The 21,387-nt window shown below is 50.0% G+C and overlaps 1 protein-coding gene across 1 annotated transcript; it reads left to right on the plus strand.

The window, feature by feature from the left end:
• Positions 1-880: 880 nt before the first annotated feature.
• Positions 881-19,653, plus strand: ERBB3 (erb-b2 receptor tyrosine kinase 3; the record flags this gene model as incomplete). The annotated part of the gene is made up of 28 exons (XM_080935534.1): positions 881-1,001; positions 4,280-4,431; positions 5,183-5,369; positions 5,911-6,036; positions 6,421-6,486; positions 6,624-6,742; positions 6,847-6,988; positions 7,979-8,092; positions 8,203-8,323; positions 10,426-10,499; positions 10,883-10,973; positions 11,360-11,565; positions 11,696-11,828; positions 12,603-12,693; positions 12,881-13,035; positions 13,852-13,905; positions 14,879-15,014; positions 15,763-15,882; positions 16,015-16,113; positions 16,704-16,889; positions 17,033-17,188; positions 17,415-17,490; positions 17,663-17,809; positions 17,915-18,012; positions 18,102-18,290; positions 18,404-18,475; positions 18,672-18,969; positions 19,127-19,653. The coding sequence occupies exons 1-28, from the start codon at positions 920-922 to the stop codon at positions 19,651-19,653; spliced, it is 4,017 nt and encodes a 1,338-aa protein (XP_080791660.1). The 5' UTR covers positions 881-919.
• Between the last annotated feature and the right edge of the window lie 1,734 nt (positions 19,654-21,387).

The following is a 21,387-nucleotide window of genomic DNA, read 5'->3' on the forward strand; positions in this document are numbered from 1 at the left end:
AGGCGGGAACCGCGGCCGTCCGGACGGTCGCTCGGAGACAGCTGTTCTCTCGGGCGGCCGTGGGGGGCAGCAGAGGGGACGGCGACAGGTGCGAGAGCCCCTCCCGGGGCAGAAGTGGGAAGGCGGACTCGGGGTCTGTTCCCAGGCTGGAAACCACCCCCGCCCCCCAGGCAAATCCCCCCGAGAGGCCGAGCCGGCGCCGGGTCTGCCGGAGGAAGCGGCCGGAGACAGTGCGATTTCACGCGGCCTCCGGGGCTCGGGTTCCCGAGCCGGGTACATGAGATACGGGGCTTTGCGTCCCGGGGAAACCGAGGCGGCATGAACGCTGGGCTAAAAAACAACCTCCCACTCGAAAAAGTAGAAATACTCACACTCCGAAAGGAAGGGGGGAAAAAAAAACCCTCAAGTGATCCAACCGGCTAGGGGAGTTGAGTGATTTGGTTAATGGGCGAGGCCAGCTTTCTGGGGGCTGGGCTTCCGAGCGCTCTCCCTACCCGCATTCACTACCTTTCCTCGGCCCGCAGACTTTTGGAATCTTGATCTCCGCTTAACCATCTCCGGGGGAAATTGCTGGAGTGAGACCCCTCCTTGACCCTCTTGGCCAAGCTGCGGGCTGGCAGAGCACGCTTGGGCGGGTGTCCCCGGCTACAACCACCAGGACTCCAGCCTCGCACGGGAGGGGGCGCGGCCGTGACTCACCCCCTTCCCCCTTCACTCCCTCCCTCTCTGCCAGACAGACACCCTCCCCAGCCGTCCCGCTGCGGACTCCGACTACGGCTCCGGTTGCACTTTGCAACCTCCGCTGCCGCCGTGGCCACCTATCCGCTGGCTGTTCAGGTGGCTGCCGCTTCGATGTCCTCCTGAGCTTGGGGTCCCCGGGCCAGACTCGGCTGGGCTCCCTTCACCCTCCGCTGGAGTCATGAGGGCGATTGGGACTCTGCAGGTGCTGGGCTTCCTTCTCAGCCTGGCCCGGGGTTCCGAGATGGGCAACTCTCAGGCAGGTAAGCCGCGCGGGAGCCCCAGCAGGCTGGAAACCGGGGCGCGACCTGAGCGCTCGCAGACCCCAGGCAGGGAGTCCGGGTACTGACGCGCTGAACTGAGGGGTGTGATTCCGGGTCTGCTCGGACCACACTCGGAACCGTGTGCCTTGGTTCTTGGAGTGGGCTGGGCAAGGTCTGCATTCCTGGATGCCTACCCTTCTTCCCAGGGCGTCGCTGACCCTCTACTTGGTCTTAATCTGATCTGGTTGATGCCGAACTGTAGTTCACACTTGAGAGCCTTGGGAGGAGGGCGGGCAGGGACCCTTCTGTAAACGTAAAGAGCCTTGGCTTGAAGGGTCTCAGTTTGTTCTCAGGTTGCCTGGCCCCCACCCCATCCCAGGTTTCAGCAACCCCCAGTTTCGTTGTTTTGCCGGCAGGGCGGGGCTATGCAAGGGTTGGAAGTTGTTGTTTTCTAATGTTGGAAAAACAAGAATGGCACCTCCTCTTCCGTGAGTGGGGCTGTCCTGAGAAGGCTGGGATTAACCTGAGGGCCAAGTCCAGGTGACATCAGTGAGAGGTCTCAGAGGCTGGCTGGCTGCTTTCCCATAAGATAAGCCGGTCCCCCCAACTTAACCGAGTTCTCTCAATCAAGACCCAGGTCAATTCAATTGACATGCTGGGCATCTATTACATACTATACTATTTCCACGGTATATACTCTAAGCTGGAGCTGTGGAGGGAAAGACAATCAGACTTATCTCTCTCCAATCTGAAGTCACCTCTCCCACCTTCAGACATTCTATTCTGTGAACTGGCTCCTAGACCCAACTTCTGCCCTTCCCCCATTCGGTGCCATCTGAGCCCATTCCTACGGGTGTCTCTGGGACTATGGACTCCTGAAGATCGCTGGAGTTTGTATAATTAGAGCCCTGTTGATCTTGCTCCCCCCCCCCCGACTCCCAGATCTCAGCTTGGGGGTTGGCACAGTTTGCCTCTTCCCCAAAGTGGGAGTGGGAGAAACCACCTGTGCTTCCCCCACAGTTGCTGGGCCTAAATTTAGCCCCTGGGATCTTGAGATGTGAACACTCCCAGCTGGTGGAGGGGGTGGTCTGGAGACTGGAGTGGGAGGGGCCAGGGGAGTGTCCAGATCATTGTCCCATCTGACTGTGCCCCCACCAACCAGAACCCAAGAGTCCGGGATTCCCACCACCCTCAAGAGGCAGGGAGCGGGCATGCTTGGTTCTCTACCCTTTATCTGCATCCCGAGCCTCTGGGCATCCGGCCCTGTCTCAAGCCTTGTATAGCCCCTTTGTCCCCTTGTGTGTGTGGCTGGGGCAATAGAGGGGAGGCATCCGAGGGGCTGGAGGTTCTTGGTCTGCGCAGTCAATGCTCTCTACAGAGAAAGGCTCCGACTTTGAGCCTTCGCTCTCTGTGAGCTTTGTCCACCCTGCCCCCACCCGGCGTTTCTCACTGCTTCCTTGCTTGTGATCCCCAAGTTCCCTGGTTCCTCCTGGGTAGTTGTTTGTACTACTGTCCTGCCCAGGCCCTTTGCCCCTGTTTGTGAAATATGGACTTTACCCTCAGGGTGGCAGGTAACCAAGACCTGTAGGGCTTTGCAAAGCACCATAAACAAAGTGTGCAAGGCATTGTGGGCAGGTGGGATGGACTGGCTCCTTGTAATGCTTCCCAAATCGGGTCCCAGGGGCAAACAGTCTATATCTCTGGGCCAGGGTAACTGAGTATTTGTGTGTTAGTCGTGCATGTGTGACAGTATGCACGCACAGGTCACTTCCCGATGCATATATCCTAGCTCCTCCCCTATCTGAGAAGGTTGGCACCTTAACTTGGAAGAGGGGTGTCCTGCCAGGAAGGGGACAGGGGTGGGGCTGTTCCAGAAATGACTAACCTTCCTAGTCTTTTATTTCAGCCCAAGGACCCTGGAAGTTTCCAGGTTCCTCTGGGAGCTCCTAGGTTATGTGTGTCTCCTTGCTGGAACTGGCCCACTCCTTCCATCATGGAGAGAGGATAGGGAAGAGGATCTAGAGGGGGTTAGACCAGACATGTATCTAACAGGAGAAGCTGGGGCCTTGGACTCTCTCACCCTCTGTTGCCTCCCAGCCCGCCTCAGGGAAGGGTGGTGAGAACAGGTGGTTGGTGGTGTACCCCTTACCCCCACCCTCCCCACAAGCTCTTACTGAGCCAGAGGAAATCGACTCAGAGCTCCTGGGAGAAAGTTGAAAGCCCAAGAACTGAACTCGCTTCTGAGGGGGCCCCCTGGAGTGCCTGCCTACTGGGGAACACTGCCATGTTAGCATTCTCCTGGAGAGATGGCTCAGTGGTTAAGAGAACTGACTGTTCTTTCAGAGGTCTTGGGTTCAAATCCTAGCAGCCACATGGTAGCTCACAATCATCTGTAATGGAATCAGATCCTCTCTTCTGGGCAGCGACAGTGTGCTCACATACATAAAATAAATAAATGGAAAGAAAGAATGCTTCTGACAGTGAGGTTGGAAAGAAGACTTTGGAGTGGAGGCTCTCTGTTCTGTTGCTCTCCAAACTTCTCTGTTTGGTGAAAAGCACTTCAGGGCTGCACAGTGATTGGGGGGGGGGGGGGGGAGCATGTTGGCTTAGAGGAAGGGAGTGAGAAGGGAAACCAGAGTTTAGGGAGGGGGAGGCCGCCAGTTCCTTATCATCCAGCTTTAAAGACAAAGCTCCCATTGACCCCCCACCCCACTACCAGGGTTTCTCCCTCCAGTGAGGTCACTTTTTTGAGCCCAAAGCTCCAGGGTAAGAGGGGGTGCTGCTAAGGATGGGGTGTCTGAGGCAGGGTGGGGCAGCCCCCTCCTCCTGCATAGAATTGCTTCATTGTGGGCTGAACTGTGGCCCCAGGCTCTGCCCCCATCCCACCCTCTGTAGACACAATAGGGGCTGTGTGCTAGCCCCAAAGAGATGTTTATTCCAGGGCCTAGAGAGAAGCAGGATGGGGGCAGAGAAGTAAGTGCCTTAGTTGAGGAGGAGAGGGTAAATGTTCCCTGCTAAAGTGTCCTTTCCAGGGAAAGGAAAAAGTCCACCATGTCTGCCTTCTGTATTAACCCCTCAGTGCCCAAATTAGTGCCCGAAGGAGGCACAGTGGGGACTCAACACATTCTACCTTTCGCTTCAAACGGTGAGGGAAGTAGGGAGAAGACTCTTGTGAGAAGCAAGGAGGCCCTTAGAGGCCTTGTGGGCAGGGTAACTGGAATAGGGCTTTCATGGTGGGACATGTAGCTTACCCACCTGTCTCACCTCCATTTTTACAGTGTGTCCTGGGACTCTGAATGGGCTAAGTGTGACCGGTGATGCCGAAAATCAGTACCAGACACTGTACAAACTATATGAGAAGTGTGAGGTGGTCATGGGTAACCTGGAGATTGTGCTCACAGGACACAATGCTGATCTTTCCTTCCTGCAAGTGAGTATGCGCAGACTTAGTAGTTCTTAAGGCTCCTAGGGAGACAGTGACTGTAGTGGTGTGTGTGTGTGGGGGGGGTAGAGTGAGTGTCCTGCTTCTATACCCAGGGGTATGTAAAAGCTGGCCACCAGAAAGGGACAGAGCAGGTGGCAATTTGCCAATCAGAACTGTACAGTAAGCCACCTGAGGACCCAGAGTCACCTGCAAAGGTGAGGAAGGGACTCCTCACCCTTCCTCTTATTATGACTCCAAGAAGAAATAAGTAGGAAATGTGGATCTGTCCTTGTTTCTGTGGCTTGTCTTTGCTCTCCAAAGTGGCACAGTATAGTGACAACATGGACAACTACAAATCAGGGAAAGGATTCAGGGCTGGGTTATAGCTCAGTGGTGAGGTGCAGAACATACGTGAACATACGTGAGGTCCTAGAATCAGTGTGCAGTATGGGGGTCGGGGGGAAAGGAAAGGAAATTCAGGGAAGCTGGACACAGGACCGGAGTCAGGGGCAACTATGGTACACGGGTAGGGAGTGCTTACCAAACATTAAGGGACTGGTGTGGTGGGGCACGCCTTGGATCCCAGCACTCAGGAGGCAGAGGCAGGAAGATCTATGAGTCTGTGGCTAGACTGGTTTACAAACAGTGAGAAAACTGGTCTCAAGAAACCAAAAATAAATACATAAACAAATAAGAAAGAGTTAAAGAAGCTCAAGACCCTGTTGTCCTTTTCACTGTCATGGTCTCTCTGTTATAGTGGATCCGAGAAGTGACAGGCTATGTCCTCGTGGCCATGAACGAATTCTCTGTACTACCCTTGCCTAACCTCCGAGTGGTCCGGGGAACCCAAGTCTACGATGGGAAGTTCGCCATCTTTGTCATGTTGAACTACAACACCAACTCCAGCCACGCTCTGCGCCAGCTCCGGTTCACTCACCTCACTGGTTAGTTTCTGATGATCCCTTCTGGTCCAGCCCCTGAGCCTTCCTTGCCAACGGGCATCTCACTCTAAGTTCAACATCCTGGGTGCAGACCACCTCTCTTTAAGCAGTAGAGGGCCCCGGGAGAGAGTTGGGGCATCTGCTCCAGGAAGGAGGGACGTCATGTGATGGCAGGGAATTGGATCTATTTATTGATAACCCTCCTTCCCTGGAATTTTACCTTTGCTCCTACCAGCTGGAGAATGTAGGGGTTAAACACAGCCTGAGCACTTGCTGCTCTCTCTGTCTCAGTAGCTTAGAAAACACCCAGGTAGGCATAGGGGATAGAATCAGGACGTCCTGCCCCTCCCCCACTGGCTAAACCGGATCTACACAGGTGTCTGAAGAGGCGGGAGTTTCTTTGGCCTGACTCCTCCTCTTTGAGGGCTAGCTTTTCTTGAAGCTCCAATCTGATTGGACCATGATCCCCCTTTGGATTGTTAGGAAGACGCAGAAAGGGAGTTGTGCTGTAATTTTCAGCCTATGACCTCTCTTCCCACCACAGAGATTCTCTCAGGGGGCGTTTACATTGAGAAGAATGACAAACTTTGCCACATGGATACAATTGACTGGAGGGACATTGTGAGGGTTCCAGGCGCTGAGATAGTGGTGAAGAACAACAGTGGGAACTGTAAGTGGATGTCATCAAGGCAGCCCGCCATCCCCAGTCACCTCTGACCCTTGACCCAACCCTGTTGCTCTTGCCCTGACCTGGCCTACTTGCTCCTGTCCACTCGGCTTGTCTGGAAGGAACTGCGTTCCTGGGATGGCACTGGGCTGAGACTGGCATCTGCCCCAGTCCCTCCCCTTCAGCTGCCCAGTGGGAGGAGCAGCCCCACCCCTTGTTGACAGGTTCATTTGAGCCCAGCCCTGCTCTCCAAGGGTAGGAGGGACCCAGCCCAGGGCCCTTGCTTCCTGGGACTGAGGTTCCTGCGTGCTGACCTCATACCCTGTTGATTCAAGCAAGCCTTTCTCAGCTCTGATGTTCCTGTGTGTCCTCTCGCTTCCCAACCAGGTCCACCCTGTCATGAGGCCTGCAAGGGGCGATGCTGGGGGCCTGGACCAGAAGACTGCCAGATATGTGGGTTTGAATTTGCTTGTAAAGCCCACATCCTCCCATACCCATTACCTATACAATCCTGCCTATGTCGGTCCCGACACAGAATGAGAGACGGACTCTGAATTTAGCCCTGAACGTTGTGTTCTCTCTTTCCATAGTGACTAAGACCATCTGTGCCCCTCAGTGTAACGGTCGTTGTTTCGGGCCCAACCCTAACCAGTGCTGTCATGATGAGTGTGCAGGGGGATGCTCTGGACCCCAGGACACAGATTGCTTTGTATGTAACGGTACCAACACCCTGTGCACTAACGTGGGGTTACAGGCTTTGGGGAGAAGGGGTCTGTAGAAAACATAAATTCTAGGAGTCTTTTACATTCCCAGGCCTGCCGACGCTTCAATGACAGTGGGGCCTGTGTGCCCCGGTGTCCAGAGCCTCTTGTGTACAACAAGCTAACGTTCCAGCTTGAGCCCAACCCCCATACCAAGTATCAGTATGGAGGAGTCTGTGTTGCCAATTGTCCCCGTAAGTGTCTGAGGTGGGGAGAAGGACAACCATAGATTCCACACAAAAAGTTTGGGGTGCTAAAGGGATTAAGTTAGGTGTTAATTGGGAGGTCTAGATGTGATCATGTGATCTCACATAGTGAGTAACATTTTTGTCAGTGCCGCCCCCCTCCCTCAGACTTCTGGCAAGGGCCTCTTGGAACAACAGAGAGCTAAGCCCTGGGCTTGATAACTCCAGTACCACAGACGCTGGATGAAATAGCATACTGGAATCCCAGCGCTCTGAGGTAGAGACAGGGAGATCAGAGAGAGACCCGAGGTCATCCTAAGCTACACGAAGAGTTTGATGCCAGGGTTAGAAACATGGCTCAGCAGTTGAGACTAATTGCTGTCCTTCCAAAGGACTTAGTTCTTAGCACCTATTTCAGGCAGCCTATAATAACCTATAATCCTAGTTCTAAGGGATCTCACACCTATTCTGAACTCCTTGGCTACTGGGCACAGATGTGGTACACACACACACACACACACACAAGTATATAGGCACCAATATACACATATAAAATAAATAGGAGTAAATCTTTTTAATTTTTAGATGAAGACCAATCATTATTTTAAGACTTATTTATTTTATTTGAGTTGGTGTTTTTGTGTGCATATATTATGTCTTTGTAAGGTGGTTAGATCTTGGGATAGGTGTGAGTTGCTTGCGTGTTGGGATTTAAACCTGGGTCCTCTGGAAGAGCAGTCAGTGCTCTTAACTGCTGAGCCATCTCTCCAGCCCTTAAATCTTTTTTTTTTTTTTTTTTTTTTTAAGAGGTTTGAGGCCATCTTAGAACAAAGAGACTGTTTAATCTATAGGACAGACTTGAAGAGCCCTAGGTTATAGGTGGGACAAATCCCAGGACAGCATGGAGGGGGCAGATTGGAGAGGAGGGGGCATGGGGCAGGGGAGAGGTCTCAGTGCTTGGCTAGTCCTTATTTCTAATGGCACTCTCTTCTTTCCCAGATAATTTTGTGGTGGATCAGACATTTTGTGTCAGGGCTTGCCCTCCTGACAAGATGGAAGTAGATAAGAATGGGCTCAAGATGTGTGAGCCATGTGGAGGGCTGTGCCCAAAAGGTAAAAAAAAAAAGTGGGGATTGAAGAGGCAGGAAGTGGGGAGAACTTACACCCAGCTTCTTCTGTGAGGAGACTCAGAACCCAGCACTGAGACTGTTCTGTCTTTGCAGCCTGTGAGGGGACGGGCTCTGGAAGCCGCTACCAGACTGTGGATTCCAGCAACATTGATGGGTTCGTGAACTGCACCAAGATCCTGGGCAATCTGGACTTCCTCATCACTGGCCTCAATGGGTTAGAGATTCCGCTTTTCTACCCTAGATCCACATGGTTCATTTCAATGGCTTATGTTTCTACATGCAGCTGAGTAGCAATGTAAATCACAGCCAGGTGCATGCCTTTGGTCCCAACACTCAGGAAGCAGAGGCAGGTGGATTTCTGTGAGTTTGAAGCTAGGCTGGTCTACAGGGGGAGTTTCAGGACAGCCAAGGCTAAACAGAAAATCCCTGTTTTTGTTTATGTTTTTTGTTTTGTGTGTTTGCTTTCTTTTAGTATAGAATAGAGTTTATTCGGGGCATGGGGAGCGGAGTTAAGAGGGTAATAGGGGCAGAGAAAGGCAGAGAGAGTTAGAAAAGTAGAGGTCGGCCATGAGCACATGGAAAGGGGGTAGGGGAATAGGGAGAGAAGGGACAAAGGGGGAAGACGGTAAGAGAGCAAGAGAGAACAAGAGAGCAAGAGAGAGTGAAAATCCCCACCTTGAGAAAAAACCCAACCAGACAAAAAGACTATAGAATGTAAGTCAGGACTGAGAGAATGCGTAGCCATCTTCCACCTGGAGCTTACACCCTCAGGGACATCCCTGAGCAGCTCACTCTTACCCTGAGAATCCAAGGTTCAGGGATAGTGCTTGTTACCTAAAAATTTTTAGAAGTTCTTCCTTAAATTTAGATAAGAGGAGGCTGGAAAGACAGGTCAGTGGTTAAGACCATGTGCTGCTCTTTGCAAGGCTCACAGATCTCTTTGACTCCAACTTAGGGGACCTGATGTCTCCAGTCTCAGTGGGCAGCTGCACATACTCACGACTAAAAATAATGAAAACCGTGTTTATTTTTCATTTATTTGTTTACGTTTATTTTATGCTTATTTTGCCCACACGCTTGTCTCTGCAACACATGTTTACCTGGTACCCACAGAAATCTGAAGAGGGTGTTGAGTCCCCTGGAACTAAAGTTACCGATGGCTGAGTCAAACCCTAGCTTTCTGCAAGAGCAGCCAGTGTCCTTAACTGTGGAGACATCTTTCCAGACCCTCTTTTAAGTTTTGCTGGTTTTGTTTGTTTGTGTATGCATGTGTGTGGTGTGTGTGTGTGCGTGCATACCACAGTGAGTATGGGACTCAGAAGTGAGTTTTTGGAAATCTGTTTTTTCCTTCTACCCTGTGGAGCTGTGGAACCTGGGATTAAACCCGGATCCTCAGGTTTCCTGAATCAACTCACTCTGATGTGCCATCTTGCTAGCCACCTCTTTTAACTCTTTTTTATGTAGCTACAACTTTAGAGTAGCACTTAAATCATAAAAATGACATATCTTCCATACCTGCTTTACCCAGATTCCCCTAATATTAGTATAATATACATGCTTTTATTTAACGTTTCTATTTTTTTATTTTTTATTTTTATTTTTTGGTTCTTCATAACAGAGTTTCTTTGTAACCCCAGCTGCCTTGGCACTATCTCAGTAGACCAGGCTGGCCTCAAACTAAGAGATGCACCTGCCTCTGCCTTCCAAGACTGGGATTACAGCCAAACCATGTTTGTTTGTTTGTTTGTTTTAATCATTTTTCTTTTCCTCTTTATACACACAAATGCACACACCCCTTACCTCATTTTTTTTTTGTTTTTGTTTTCCTAATTAAATAATGTCTACACCTGTAGCCCAGGCTTGCCTTGATCCTGCCACCCTTCTTTAGCCTCTTAAGTATTTGTGTTGGGATTATTCGTGTGCTATCAACTCTGCCCTAATTTGTTTTATGTGCATGGATGGTTTGTCTGACTATACTTCTGTGCACCATGTGCACACCTGGTGCCTGAGACCAGAAAAGGGTGTCCGACTGTTTGAAGCTGGAGTTGCAGACAGTTGTGAGCCACCATGGGGGTCTGTCAGGTTTGCATGGCCAGTAACTATTGGCCGTGTCAGTCCTTGAGTATTCTGTTTCGTTTTGGCATAAGATGATCCAGGCCTCAGGCCTCTGTATATTGACTGGTTTAGCATGCCCAAGGCCCTGGGTTTGATCCCAGCACCAGGGAAAACACTGACATCCAGAAACCGTGTTTTGAGTGTGTTGTTACCACAGAGTCGTAACTATCCTTTGTTGACAAGTTTTTATTGTTCCCTTAGTGACCCCTGGCACAAGATCCCCGCCCTGGATCCGGAGAAGCTCAATGTTTTCAGGACAGTCCGGGAGATCACAGGTGAGGAAGAGGGTAGGCTTCCCCTGTTGGAAGGAGCAGAAGACACAAGGCACATCTTACAGTTAAACCACTTAGGAAAGGTCACACTCGGGGCTTGAAAGATAGCTCAGTGGTTAAGAGCACTGACTGCTCTTCCAGAGGTCCTGAGTTCAAATCCCAGCAACCACATGGTGGCTCACAACCATGTATAATGGGATCTGATGCCCTCTTCTGGCATGTGGGCATACATGCAAGCAGAACACTCATGTTTAAAATAAATAAAATCTTCAAAAAAAGAAAAGCCACATTCCAGAGCACAGAGCTCGGTGAGGCAGGTTACTGAGAACCTGATTCGTAAGTTTGGGGGTGCAAACTCTGCTTTTACACCTCTCTCTGATCCTCAGGCTACCTAAACATCCAGTCCTGGCCCCCTCACATGCACAACTTCAGTGTTTTTTCCAATCTGACGACCATCGGGGGCAGAAGCCTCTACAAGTGAGTAATGGGTGTGGAGGTGGTAGCATCCCTAGACAGTGAGGTGGGCATCTCAGGACTGACAGGATATTTCTCAATCAACAGGCCCTGACAGTCTGCTAGCATAGTGGGGGAAAGGCAAAAAGTCAGGATAATCCAGATGTGGTTAATTCCAACACGGACAAGAGGACCACATCTAGTTCAAAGATCAGTTCGGGCCAGATAGCGAGTTCCAGGCCTGCCTCTGCACTACTCAAACACCTGTTTCAAAAAACCTGCCAGAAGAGGCGATTCCCTCTCCACGGGTCTAACTTAACCTGGAGCAAATTTGTTGAGTGAAAGTAAGCCCCCTGTATGTTTAATTTTCCCTTTGTAGTTTGTCTTCTAATTCCGATTCCCTATTCCAGCCGGGGCTTCTCCTTGTTGATCATGAAGAACTTGAACGTCACATCTCTGGGCTTCCGGTCCCTGAAGGAAATTAGTGCTGGGCGTGTCTACATAAGTGCCAATCAGCAGCTTTGCTACCACCACTCTCTGAACTGGACCAGACTGCTGCGGGGGCCTTCCGAAGAGAGACTTGACATCAAGTACAACCGGCCTCCGGAAGAATGCGGTGAGAAAAAGGGTCTCCCAGGAGGGAGATCAGGGGTCGGGGAGATTGTTGGAAGGTGAGGGTAGAGGCAATAAGGAAGAAGCACTATATGTGTCTTTGGAGTCTTCCTAATGTGTCTGTTCTTTTCCAGTGGCAGAGGGCAAAGTGTGTGATCCACTGTGTTCTTCTGGGGGATGCTGGGGCCCAGGCCCTGGTCAGTGCTTGTCTTGTCGAAACTACAGCCGGGAAGGTGTCTGTGTGACTCACTGCAACTTTCTGCAAGGGTACAGTGTGGAGAAGGCCAAGAGGGTGGGGGATGGATGGAGCAGTTGAGGTTATTTATTTAATGTACATGAGTACACTGTAGCTGTCTTCAGGCCTGGATCCCATTACAGATAGTTGTGAGCCACCTTGTGGTTGCTGGGATTTGAACTCAGGACCTCTGGAAGAGCAGTCAGTGCTCTTAGCCTCTGAGCCATCTCTCTAGCCCCATAGACTGTGTTTCTTTCTCCTTTTCTCTCCCTTTCCCTCTTCATCTCCCTCCCCTCCTTCTCCTACCTTCCCTCCAGCCTACTCACACTGATCCTTTTGCCTTAACCTTTTTTATGCTGGGATTACAGCTCTGAGCCACTATGTCTGTCTTACTTATGTGTTTTGTGTGTGCATGTGTGTTTGAGAGAGCAACAGACAGAGAGACAGAGACAGACAGACAGGATCTCATGGTCCTGACCTAGAACTTGCTATGTATACCAGACAGGACTCAAAAGAGTTCTTCCTGCGTCTGCCTCCTGAGTGCTGGCCCTCTCTTGCTTTCTTGTTTGCTGGCTTGCCTGCTTGCTTTTGTTTTTAGACAGCATCCCATTCCATAACCCAGGCAGGTCTTGAACTCGGGGAAATCTTTCTTCCTTAGCCTCTAAAGTACTGGGATTATAGATGTAAACTAGTGCACCTGGCTTTGTAGACCGCTTTTGTCTTGGTGGGCATGAAGTAGAAGGTCTTCATTACAGATTAAGGGGATGAAGGTCAGAAGTGATCCCTCCCTGTGTCCCCCACTACAGGGAACCCCGTGAGTTTGTTCATGAGGCTCAATGCTTCTCCTGCCATCCAGAATGCCTACCCATGGAAGGCACCAGCACATGCAATGGCTCGGTATAGTAGCAGCCCCGGGATCTCTCAGGGAAATGGGGAACACCCACATTTCCAGGTCAGCCCAAGAAAGTCAGATAGCCCTGGAGTTTGTACGTGGAGGATGCTGAGGGGATGGTCTGACCCTGAATGGGAGGACTGGAATTAACCCTGAGAGCTCATTCTCAAAGCTCTTCCTTCTTCTGCTCAGGGCTCCGAAGCTTGTGTTCAATGTGCTCATTTTCGTGACGGGCCCCACTGTGTGAACAGCTGCCCCCATGGAATCCTGGGTGCCAAAGGTCCAATCTACAAGTATCCAGACGCTCAGAATGAGTGCCGGCCCTGCCATGAGAATTGCACCCAAGGGTCAGTGATGGGATGAAAAAAGGGGAGGGACGACGGAGAGGGTGGGAACCCAGAATTAGGGTACAGGGCAGCAGGAAGACAGGTTGACTACTTAAGACTCACTTCCAGCCTAAAGGACAGGAGGAAGGGAAACTCAGCACGAGAGTCCACCATGCTTAGGGGAGGCTGGAATAATATTAGCTCAGGAGTTTCATTCAAGAGAGGCTCACTAGTGAGCCAGAGATGGAGGATCAAGAAGGATAGGGATGGAGTCCCCTCTGTTTTGGAGCCAGGTTTGGGGCTTCAGGTTGAGGTGCCACAGTAGGTTTGTCCTAAAACAAGTGTTTTATATATGTAGACTCTTGGATGAATATCTATTGTCTTTAAAACTTTTTTCCTCTAATTAAGTTTATTTTTATAAAGATTTATTTGTTTTATGTAAGTACACTGTACATTGTCATTGTCATTGTCTTCAGACACACCAGAAGAGGGTGTTGAATTCTGTTAAAGACGGTTGTGAGCCACCATGTGCTGAGATTTGAACTCAGGACCTCTGGAAGAGCAGTCAGTGTTCTTAGCTGCTGAGCCACCTCTCCAGCCCCATTACATGTATTTATTGTGAATGTGGGAACTGTGTGTTCATGTGTGCTATGGTGTGCATGTGGAGATCAAGTGACAACTTGAGGAAGTTAATTTCTCTCCCTTCCTTACCTGGTTCTCAGGTATCAAACTCAGGCCCCTAGGCTTGGCAGCAAGTGTATGCACCTGCTAAGCCATCTCGTTGGCCTAGTTCTCTGTGGTCTACTTACTGTCTAAGAAGGTGATTTTCTCTTCTAGGTGTAAGGGACCAGAACTACATGACTGTTTAGGCCAAACAGAGGTATTAATGAGGTAAGATTGGCTTGGAGGTTGTGGAATTCCTGAATGTTTGGGAGAAAGGCCAGGGGAAGAGCTATGACATTTATTCTGCCTTTTAAGGTGTTGTATGTATATGGTTGTTTTGCCTGCGTTTATGGCTTTGCACCACTTGCTTGCCTGGAGGCCAGAAGAGGGCACTGCATTCCCTTGGATCTAGAGTTAGGATGGTTCTGAGCCACCATGTGGGAAGGATCCACACCTGGCTCCTCTTTAGGAGCTCTGAACTGCTGAGCCATATGTCCAACCCTGCCCTCACTTTATTTTATTTATTTATTTTTAAAGACTTATTTATTTTATATATGTGAGTACACTGTCACTGTCTTCAGACACACCAGAAGAGGACATCAGATCCCATTACAGATGGTTGTGAGCCACCATGAGGTTGCTGGGAATTGAACTCATGACCTCTGGAAGAGCAGTCAGTGCTCTTAACCACTGAGCCTTCTCTCCAGCCCCTCCCTCCACTTTAAGTAATACTTGTTATTTATCCTTTGGAGATGCAATACAGTTACATGATGTCTTTTCATCATAGTAATCCACCATTATCTCCTTCCAGCTTACCCCTGTGCTCTCACCCTGCTCCTTCCTGATTTCCTGTCCTTCTCATTGTTATTAATAACACCCTGGGTCCCTTTAGTGTCACCTAGATGCACGTGGTTAAGGACTGTCCACTAGGTTCATGCTTCCCTTATATATACAGTATATATATATATATATATATAATCTACACACACACACACCTTCACTGGACTCGGGAGTCCCGGCTCCTCGAATTCTCTTCCTAAATTAACTTTGGCTCCAAAGGGGAAGCTCCATATCTAGGTTGACCCCCTCATTGCTCGCGGGCATTAGTTAGCTCGAGGGCTAACTCAGATGTACACCATGTAAATGCCATTTGTGAAGCCACTGTAAACCCAGGGACACTGGCTTTTTTTGTACCCCATAGCAAACCCCATCTGGTAATAGCAGTGACAGTTGGTCTGGCTGTGATCTTCCTGATTCTGGGAGGCTCTTTTCTCTACTGGCGTGGACGCAGGATCCAGAATAAAAGGGCTATGAGACGGTACTTGGAGCGGGGTGAGGTGAGTACATATTTAGCTTAACGTTGGGAGGCATTCTTTACAATGGGCTCCCAGAGGAAAAGTGATGAATTTAGTTCTCTTTCTCTGGAAATATGGTCCCTTTCTTTGAAATAATGGGTACAGCTCAGAATGCGTAGCTAACATGTATAAGGACCCAGGTTAAGTCCTAGCAACACGCACACACACACACATGTATGTGCACGTCAGTCCATGAACTGGGAAGTAGCTCTCATCTTGTTTTTGCCGTTTGCCACAACGCTGAAGAAACTGCTTCCCTTCTCCGTGGCTTAATTTATGTATCTTAGATACAGGTAACATGCATCCTTCCAAGGTGATAGCATTGTGTAAGTGCTTTGGAAGCTTAGGCATTTTGGAACATGGTAGTAATTCCTGGCACTCAGACAAGTCTGATCTACACAGCAAGCCCTCATCTTAGAGGAAAGAGGGATAGGAAACAAGAAGTAATCTTGTTTAAAAGGTCTTGGAAGTGGAGTACCACTGTATCTCCTCTGCCCTCTGTTCCCTCCTCCTGCTCAAAGGGAAGCCAATCTCATCCGCACACCTTCAATCCTACTGTCTCCTGAATGGTCTGTTGTTCCTCAGCAAAACTGTGAAGCTTTCCAAGACTAAAGATTTCTCTTCTTACCCTAGCTCTCGGCTCTGTTGCCCTTGGCATCTACCCAGAGGCGTGGGACTAGGCTTGTGGGAGTGGGTTTTTCTGAACAACTCCTCCCTGTCCACTCTTCAGAGCATCGAGCCTCTGGACCCAAGCGAGAAGGCAAACAAAGTCTTGGCTAGAATCTTCAAAGAGACAGAGCTGAGGAAACTCAAAGTGCTTGGCTCTGGTGTCTTTGGAACCGTACACAAGGTGAGGGACTCTTGGGAAGTCTGGAGATGTGGGGACAAGATGCAGGGAGAATGGGAGAGAGAGACTTTGGCAAGAGACTGTCTGAAAAAAAGTGATTTTTTTAAAAACCTTTCTCCACCCCAAACTTCCCAGGGGATTTGGATTCCTGAGGGTGAATCCATCAAGATTCCAGTCTGCATTAAAGTCATCGAGGACAAGAGCGGGCGGCAAGGCTTTCAAGCTGTGACTGATGTAAGTTAGAGAAGGGAATTTAACGTTTTGTGTTTCTTTCTCTCTTTCTTTCATTCTTTCTTTCTCTTTTTACTGGATATTTTCTTACATTTCGAATGTTAACCTCTTTCCCCATTTCCCCTCTGGAATCCCCCTATCCCATCCTTCCTCCCCCTGCCTCTATGAGAGTGTTCCCCCACCTACCCATTTCCTCCCACCTCCCCACCCTGGCATTCCCCTACACTGGGGCATCAAGCCTTCACAGGTCCAACTGATACCCAATAAGGCCATCCTCTGTTACATATGCGACTGGAGCCATGGGTCCCTCCATGTGTGCTCTGTGATTGGTGGTTTAGTCTCTGGGATCTCTGGGGGTTCGGGTGGTTGATATTGTTCTTCCTATGGGGTTGGAAACCCTAAAAGGGGATTCTTCATGCCGCAGAAGCAGTGTTGGTTCCAGGCTTGTAGGCATGTGATCTTGTATTGGCAAATAGTATATTAGATCTGTCTTAGACTTGCTGAGCTTGAGTGTTGGGGGACCTCTGGACTGGGCTTTTGCAAAGTGTATGTGAACCTGTTACTCCCTGGCTAACACCTCTCACATTCCGCAGCACATGCTGGCCGTTGGCAGCCTGGACCACGCCCACATTGTACGGCTGCTGGGACTATGCCCAGGGCCATCTCTGCAGCTTGTCACTCAGTACTTGCCTCTGGGCTCCCTGCTTGATCACGTGAGACAGCACCGTGAGACACTAGGTCCGCAGCTGCTGCTCAACTGGGGAGTACAAATCGCCAAGGTGAGGGGAGTCAGGGAGCTGTGATAGCAACAGCTTGTCTGGGGAAGGTCAGGGTTGAGGCAGGAGGACGGAGGGTTGGGTGTGGGCAGCTGCTATTGCTCAGTGGCTAACTTCCCTGACGCTGAGACCACCTCTTCCTCTAGGGTATGTATTACCTGGAGGAACATAGCATGGTGCACAGGGACCTCGCACTCCGGAATGTGATGCTCAAGTCACCGAGTCAGGTCCAGGTGGCAGATTTTGGTGTGGCTGACCTGTTGCCACCAGACGACAAGCAGTTACTACACAGTGAGGTCAAGGTAAGGTGACGAGGGGCGGGGTGGTCGGGTGGTGTGAGCATGGAATGCTGAGTGGTCCAGGGGCTCTTTCTGAAATAAGTGAATGAGTCGTGGCAGCTTCAAGGAGGGGGAACTGAGAAAGACAGAAAATGTAAGTTGTTGGGGGGAGGTGATAGAGAACTTGGAGTTTTAAAATAAGAAATTCTGTGAAAATTGACTGAGTAGCACCTTTATCTTTAATCTGCAGACTCCAATTAAGTGGATGGCCCTTGAGAGTATCCACTTTGGGAAATACACACACCAGAGTGATGTCTGGAGTTACGGTAAGTACCCTTATGTCATCCCCAGCTCCGGTCCCTCTTTGGTGTCTCCTCTTAGGAACTATATCCTCTTCAGTCCTTGAATTAAAGTGAGGCCAAGTCCCCTCCCCTCTCCTGGTGTCTGTATCTTTTTTTTTTTTTTTTTGGTAATTGCTACTTAATTTCTTCCTATCAGGTGTAACAGTTTGGGAGTTGATGACCTTCGGGGCAGAGCCCTATGCCGGGCTTCGTCTGGCTGAAATACCAGACCTGCTAGAGAAGGGAGAGCGGTTAGCGCAGCCCCAGATCTGCACCATTGACGTCTACATGGTCATGGTCAAGTGTGAGTCGTCCGCTGACCCTAGCATTTTCTAACCGGCTTTCTCCTTTCTCCTCCGTCCGTGCCTCTGTGCTCTCTTCTCACTCAACCTCCCACATCTCTCCCCAGGTTGGATGATTGATGAGAACATTCGCCCAACCTTTAAAGAACTAGCCAATGAGTTTACCAGGATGGCCCGTGACCCACCAAGGTATCTGGTCATCAAGGTGAGTAGGGGCTAGAGACTGTGAAAGTCATTTAGGGGAAAGACTCAGCGAGAGCTAGAATCCAGCTTAATGGGTTTCTACTCCTGCAGAGAGCGAGTGGGCCCGGAATCCCTCCTGTGGCAGAGCCCTCTGCTCTGTCGACCAAAGACTTGCAGGAAGCAGAGCTGGAGCCAGAACTGGACCTAGACCTAGACTTGGAGGCAGAGGAGGAGGGCCTGGCGACCACACTGGGTTCTGCCCTCAGCTTGCCTACGGGAACGCTTACGCGGCCACGTGGGGTAAGATAGCTCTAACTGCACAAGATTCTGCTCTGTGGATCCCCCATGAGCCTCCACGCCAAGAATAGATTTCTTCCTTCATTTTAACCCTTTCCTTTCCTTTCCCATCCTAGAGCCAGAGTCTTTTAAGTCCCTCATCTGGATACATGCCCATGAACCAGAGCAATCTGGGGGAGGCTTCTCTGGTAAGATGTGCTGGCAGAGGGTCTTAGGGGATTGGAAGGGTTTGAAGGAACATGGAGCTGTTTCAAATCTTGAAAGTTTAACCAGCATTTTGCAATGTAGAGGTCCTTCCCTGAACAGCCACACCTCCCTCTGAGTCTGTCAGTTTATATACCCTGTATAATCCTTGTGTCGCTTCCTTTGACTTTTCCTCCATAGGATTCTGCAGTTTTGGGAGGTCGTGAACAGTTCTCCCGTCCCATCTCCCTGCACCCGATTCCCCGGGGCCGTCAAGCATCAGAGTCCTCAGAGGGCCACGTGACGGGCTCTGAGGCTGAACTCCAGGAGAAAGTGTCGGTGTGCAGGAGCCGGAGCCGGAGCCGGAGCCCACGGCCTCGTGGGGACAGTGCCTACCATTCGCAGCGACACAGCCTGCTTACTCCTGTCACCCCGCTCTCCCCACCAGGGTTAGAGGAGGATGGCAATGGTTACGTCATGCCAGATACACACCTCCGAGGTACCTGGCTCTTCCAGAGATTCCCTCAAATCTTCTAACCTTTCTCTCCGAGCTCCCCTTAGCTCTCTTACCTTCTCTGATGACTCGCTCACTCCCATTCCTTCTGGTTATTTCTGTGAAGCTCTCTACATACTTAGGAGTTTTCTCTCAACCGCAGGAACATCCTCCTCCCGGGAAGGCACCCTTTCGTCAGTGGGCCTCAGTTCTGTGCTGGGTACTGAAGAGGAAGATGAGGATGAAGAGTACGAATACATGAACCGGAAGAGAAGGGGTAGCCCACCTCGGCCCCCCAGGCCTGGTTCCCTTGAGGAGCTGGGTTATGAGTACATGGATGTGGGTTCAGACCTCAGTGCTTCTCTGGGCAGTACGCAGAGCTGCCCACTCCATCCCATGGCCATTGTGCCCTCTGCTGGCACCACTCCAGATGAGGACTACGAATACATGAACCGCAGGCGCGGTGCGGGTGGCACCGCAGGGGATTATGCAGCTATGGGGGCCTGCCCAGCAGCTGAGCAGGGGTATGAAGAGATGCGAGCTTTCCAGGGGCCGGGACACCACGCCCCTCATGTTCGTTATGCCCGCCTCAAAACCCTGCGTAGTTTAGAGGCCACTGACTCTGCCTTTGACAACCCTGATTACTGGCATAGTAGACTTTTCCCCAAGGCTAATGGCCAGAGAACATAAAACCTCTGCTCCTTGAGACTCTTGCGGAGCATTTGATGGCAGCTAGTGCCTCTTTGAGGGTGCCCCTTCCTTGCCCCTCTCTCTGAGGTCCCACCTCCGGTTCTCCAGTCCTATACAATGCCATCTAGTTCTTGGAAACTTGTCAACATATCCTCACAAACTTTTTGTGGTACGTAACCAGCTGTGCGCTCTCTTCTCTTCCCAACCCTAAGAAAGAGAGGGCTCCTGTGTATCTCCTTTCCCAATTCCATTCCTCAGCTTCCTCAGGGAATCTCCCTAGAGATATGAAGGATTACTCTCTAGACCCTTTTACTCATTGGGATTAGACTCTTAAACTTTGCCTTTCTTCCCCATCAGACTCTAAAGAAGGGGGGAAGGAAGCAAAAGAGGAAAGTAAAAATTTCATGAGACTTTTAATCCCAGGGGAAGACGGAAAAGCTTAAAGCTTTGAGGAATAGAGTTGAGGGTAGACACCAGTAACTATGAACTGAACATTCGCTGTGAGCCAGGCACCTTCATGCTGAACTCTGCCCACATTGCCTCAACTATGTCTTTCCGGTTTTGTGAGGAAGAACTGACCCCGTTTCACCGATTCGGAGTCTGTGTTCCAACATAGTCAATAGGTCCCAGAATCTGTGAATAGAATTGAATCCTGTAGTTTTTTTTTTTTTTTTAAGTTCATGTACAAAACTAGTTTCTGTGTTTAGTGACTTTTCCATCTTAACTAAGAACTTATTGTTCTTTTTAGTTTGAGGTGCCACAACAGAGGTTGTACTAATTTCTATTTTTCTAACTTAATGGATTTGTTATTATAGACATTACCATAATTCTCCCTCCCCCCATGTGAAGTCAAGAACTTTCACCTTTTCTCAAAAAGGAAAAAAAAAGAGAGAAAAAACCTAGCCCTCTTTGACATGTCTGTATTGACAGCATGACCCCTGCACTTGAGGCTCCTTTTTAGGTAAAATGAGTCTTTGAACACAAGTGTGCTATGACACTGCTGTTAGTCTAATAACCAGGCAGGTAACTGGTGTGGGTGCACTAGGCAGAGAACACGAAAGGGCCGCTGTGATCTCATCTCGCCGCCGCTCAGGGTTATTTATTTCAGGAACTTGTCATTCAGCATTTTCAGATTGCAGCTGATTACTAAGACTGTGGACAGCAAAACCTCAGAAAATGGGGGATTGAGCCTTGAAGAAATAAAGAGACAGGTCCAGGATTCAAAATCTTCCCAGTTCCCATGCCTGTGCCTTTTCTATAGTGTTGTGTGTGTGTGAAACTGGGTCTCGCCCTGTGGACTGGCCTGGAACTGTGTAGCCCAGGGTGGCCTTGATCTCCACACACAGCAATCCTGTCTTCACCTCTCAATGGCTGTGGCTTCAAGAGTGAGCTACCAGACTCCATTTGTTTATGCACTGAATCAAGCAAATGCCGCTGGCCACGTTTTCCTCCAGCGCCGAGGCCTCTTATCTCAGGAAGGAGTGGTGACAACCCAGAAGAACAAGTGACATTTTTGTGTGAGCCGCAGGCCATATATGTTGCAGATATATACTCCTTAGAAGCCAACTCTCAAAGGTTCCAAGACTCATTTTAGGAGCTGTTCTCAACCAGTGATGAGAAACTTCAGGTGGGTTAGAAAGAGGGTCCATCTTCAGACCTCAGTGTTCCTGGATAGGAACTGGGGAAAATGTCTTCTTGTACCATCAAAGTTTTTTGTTTTGTTTTTATACCTGT

Source organism: Micromys minutus, assembly GCF_963924665.1.
Source record: "Micromys minutus genome assembly, chromosome: 22".
In the NCBI taxonomy this organism is placed as follows: Eukaryota; Metazoa; Chordata; class Mammalia; order Rodentia; family Muridae; genus Micromys; species Micromys minutus.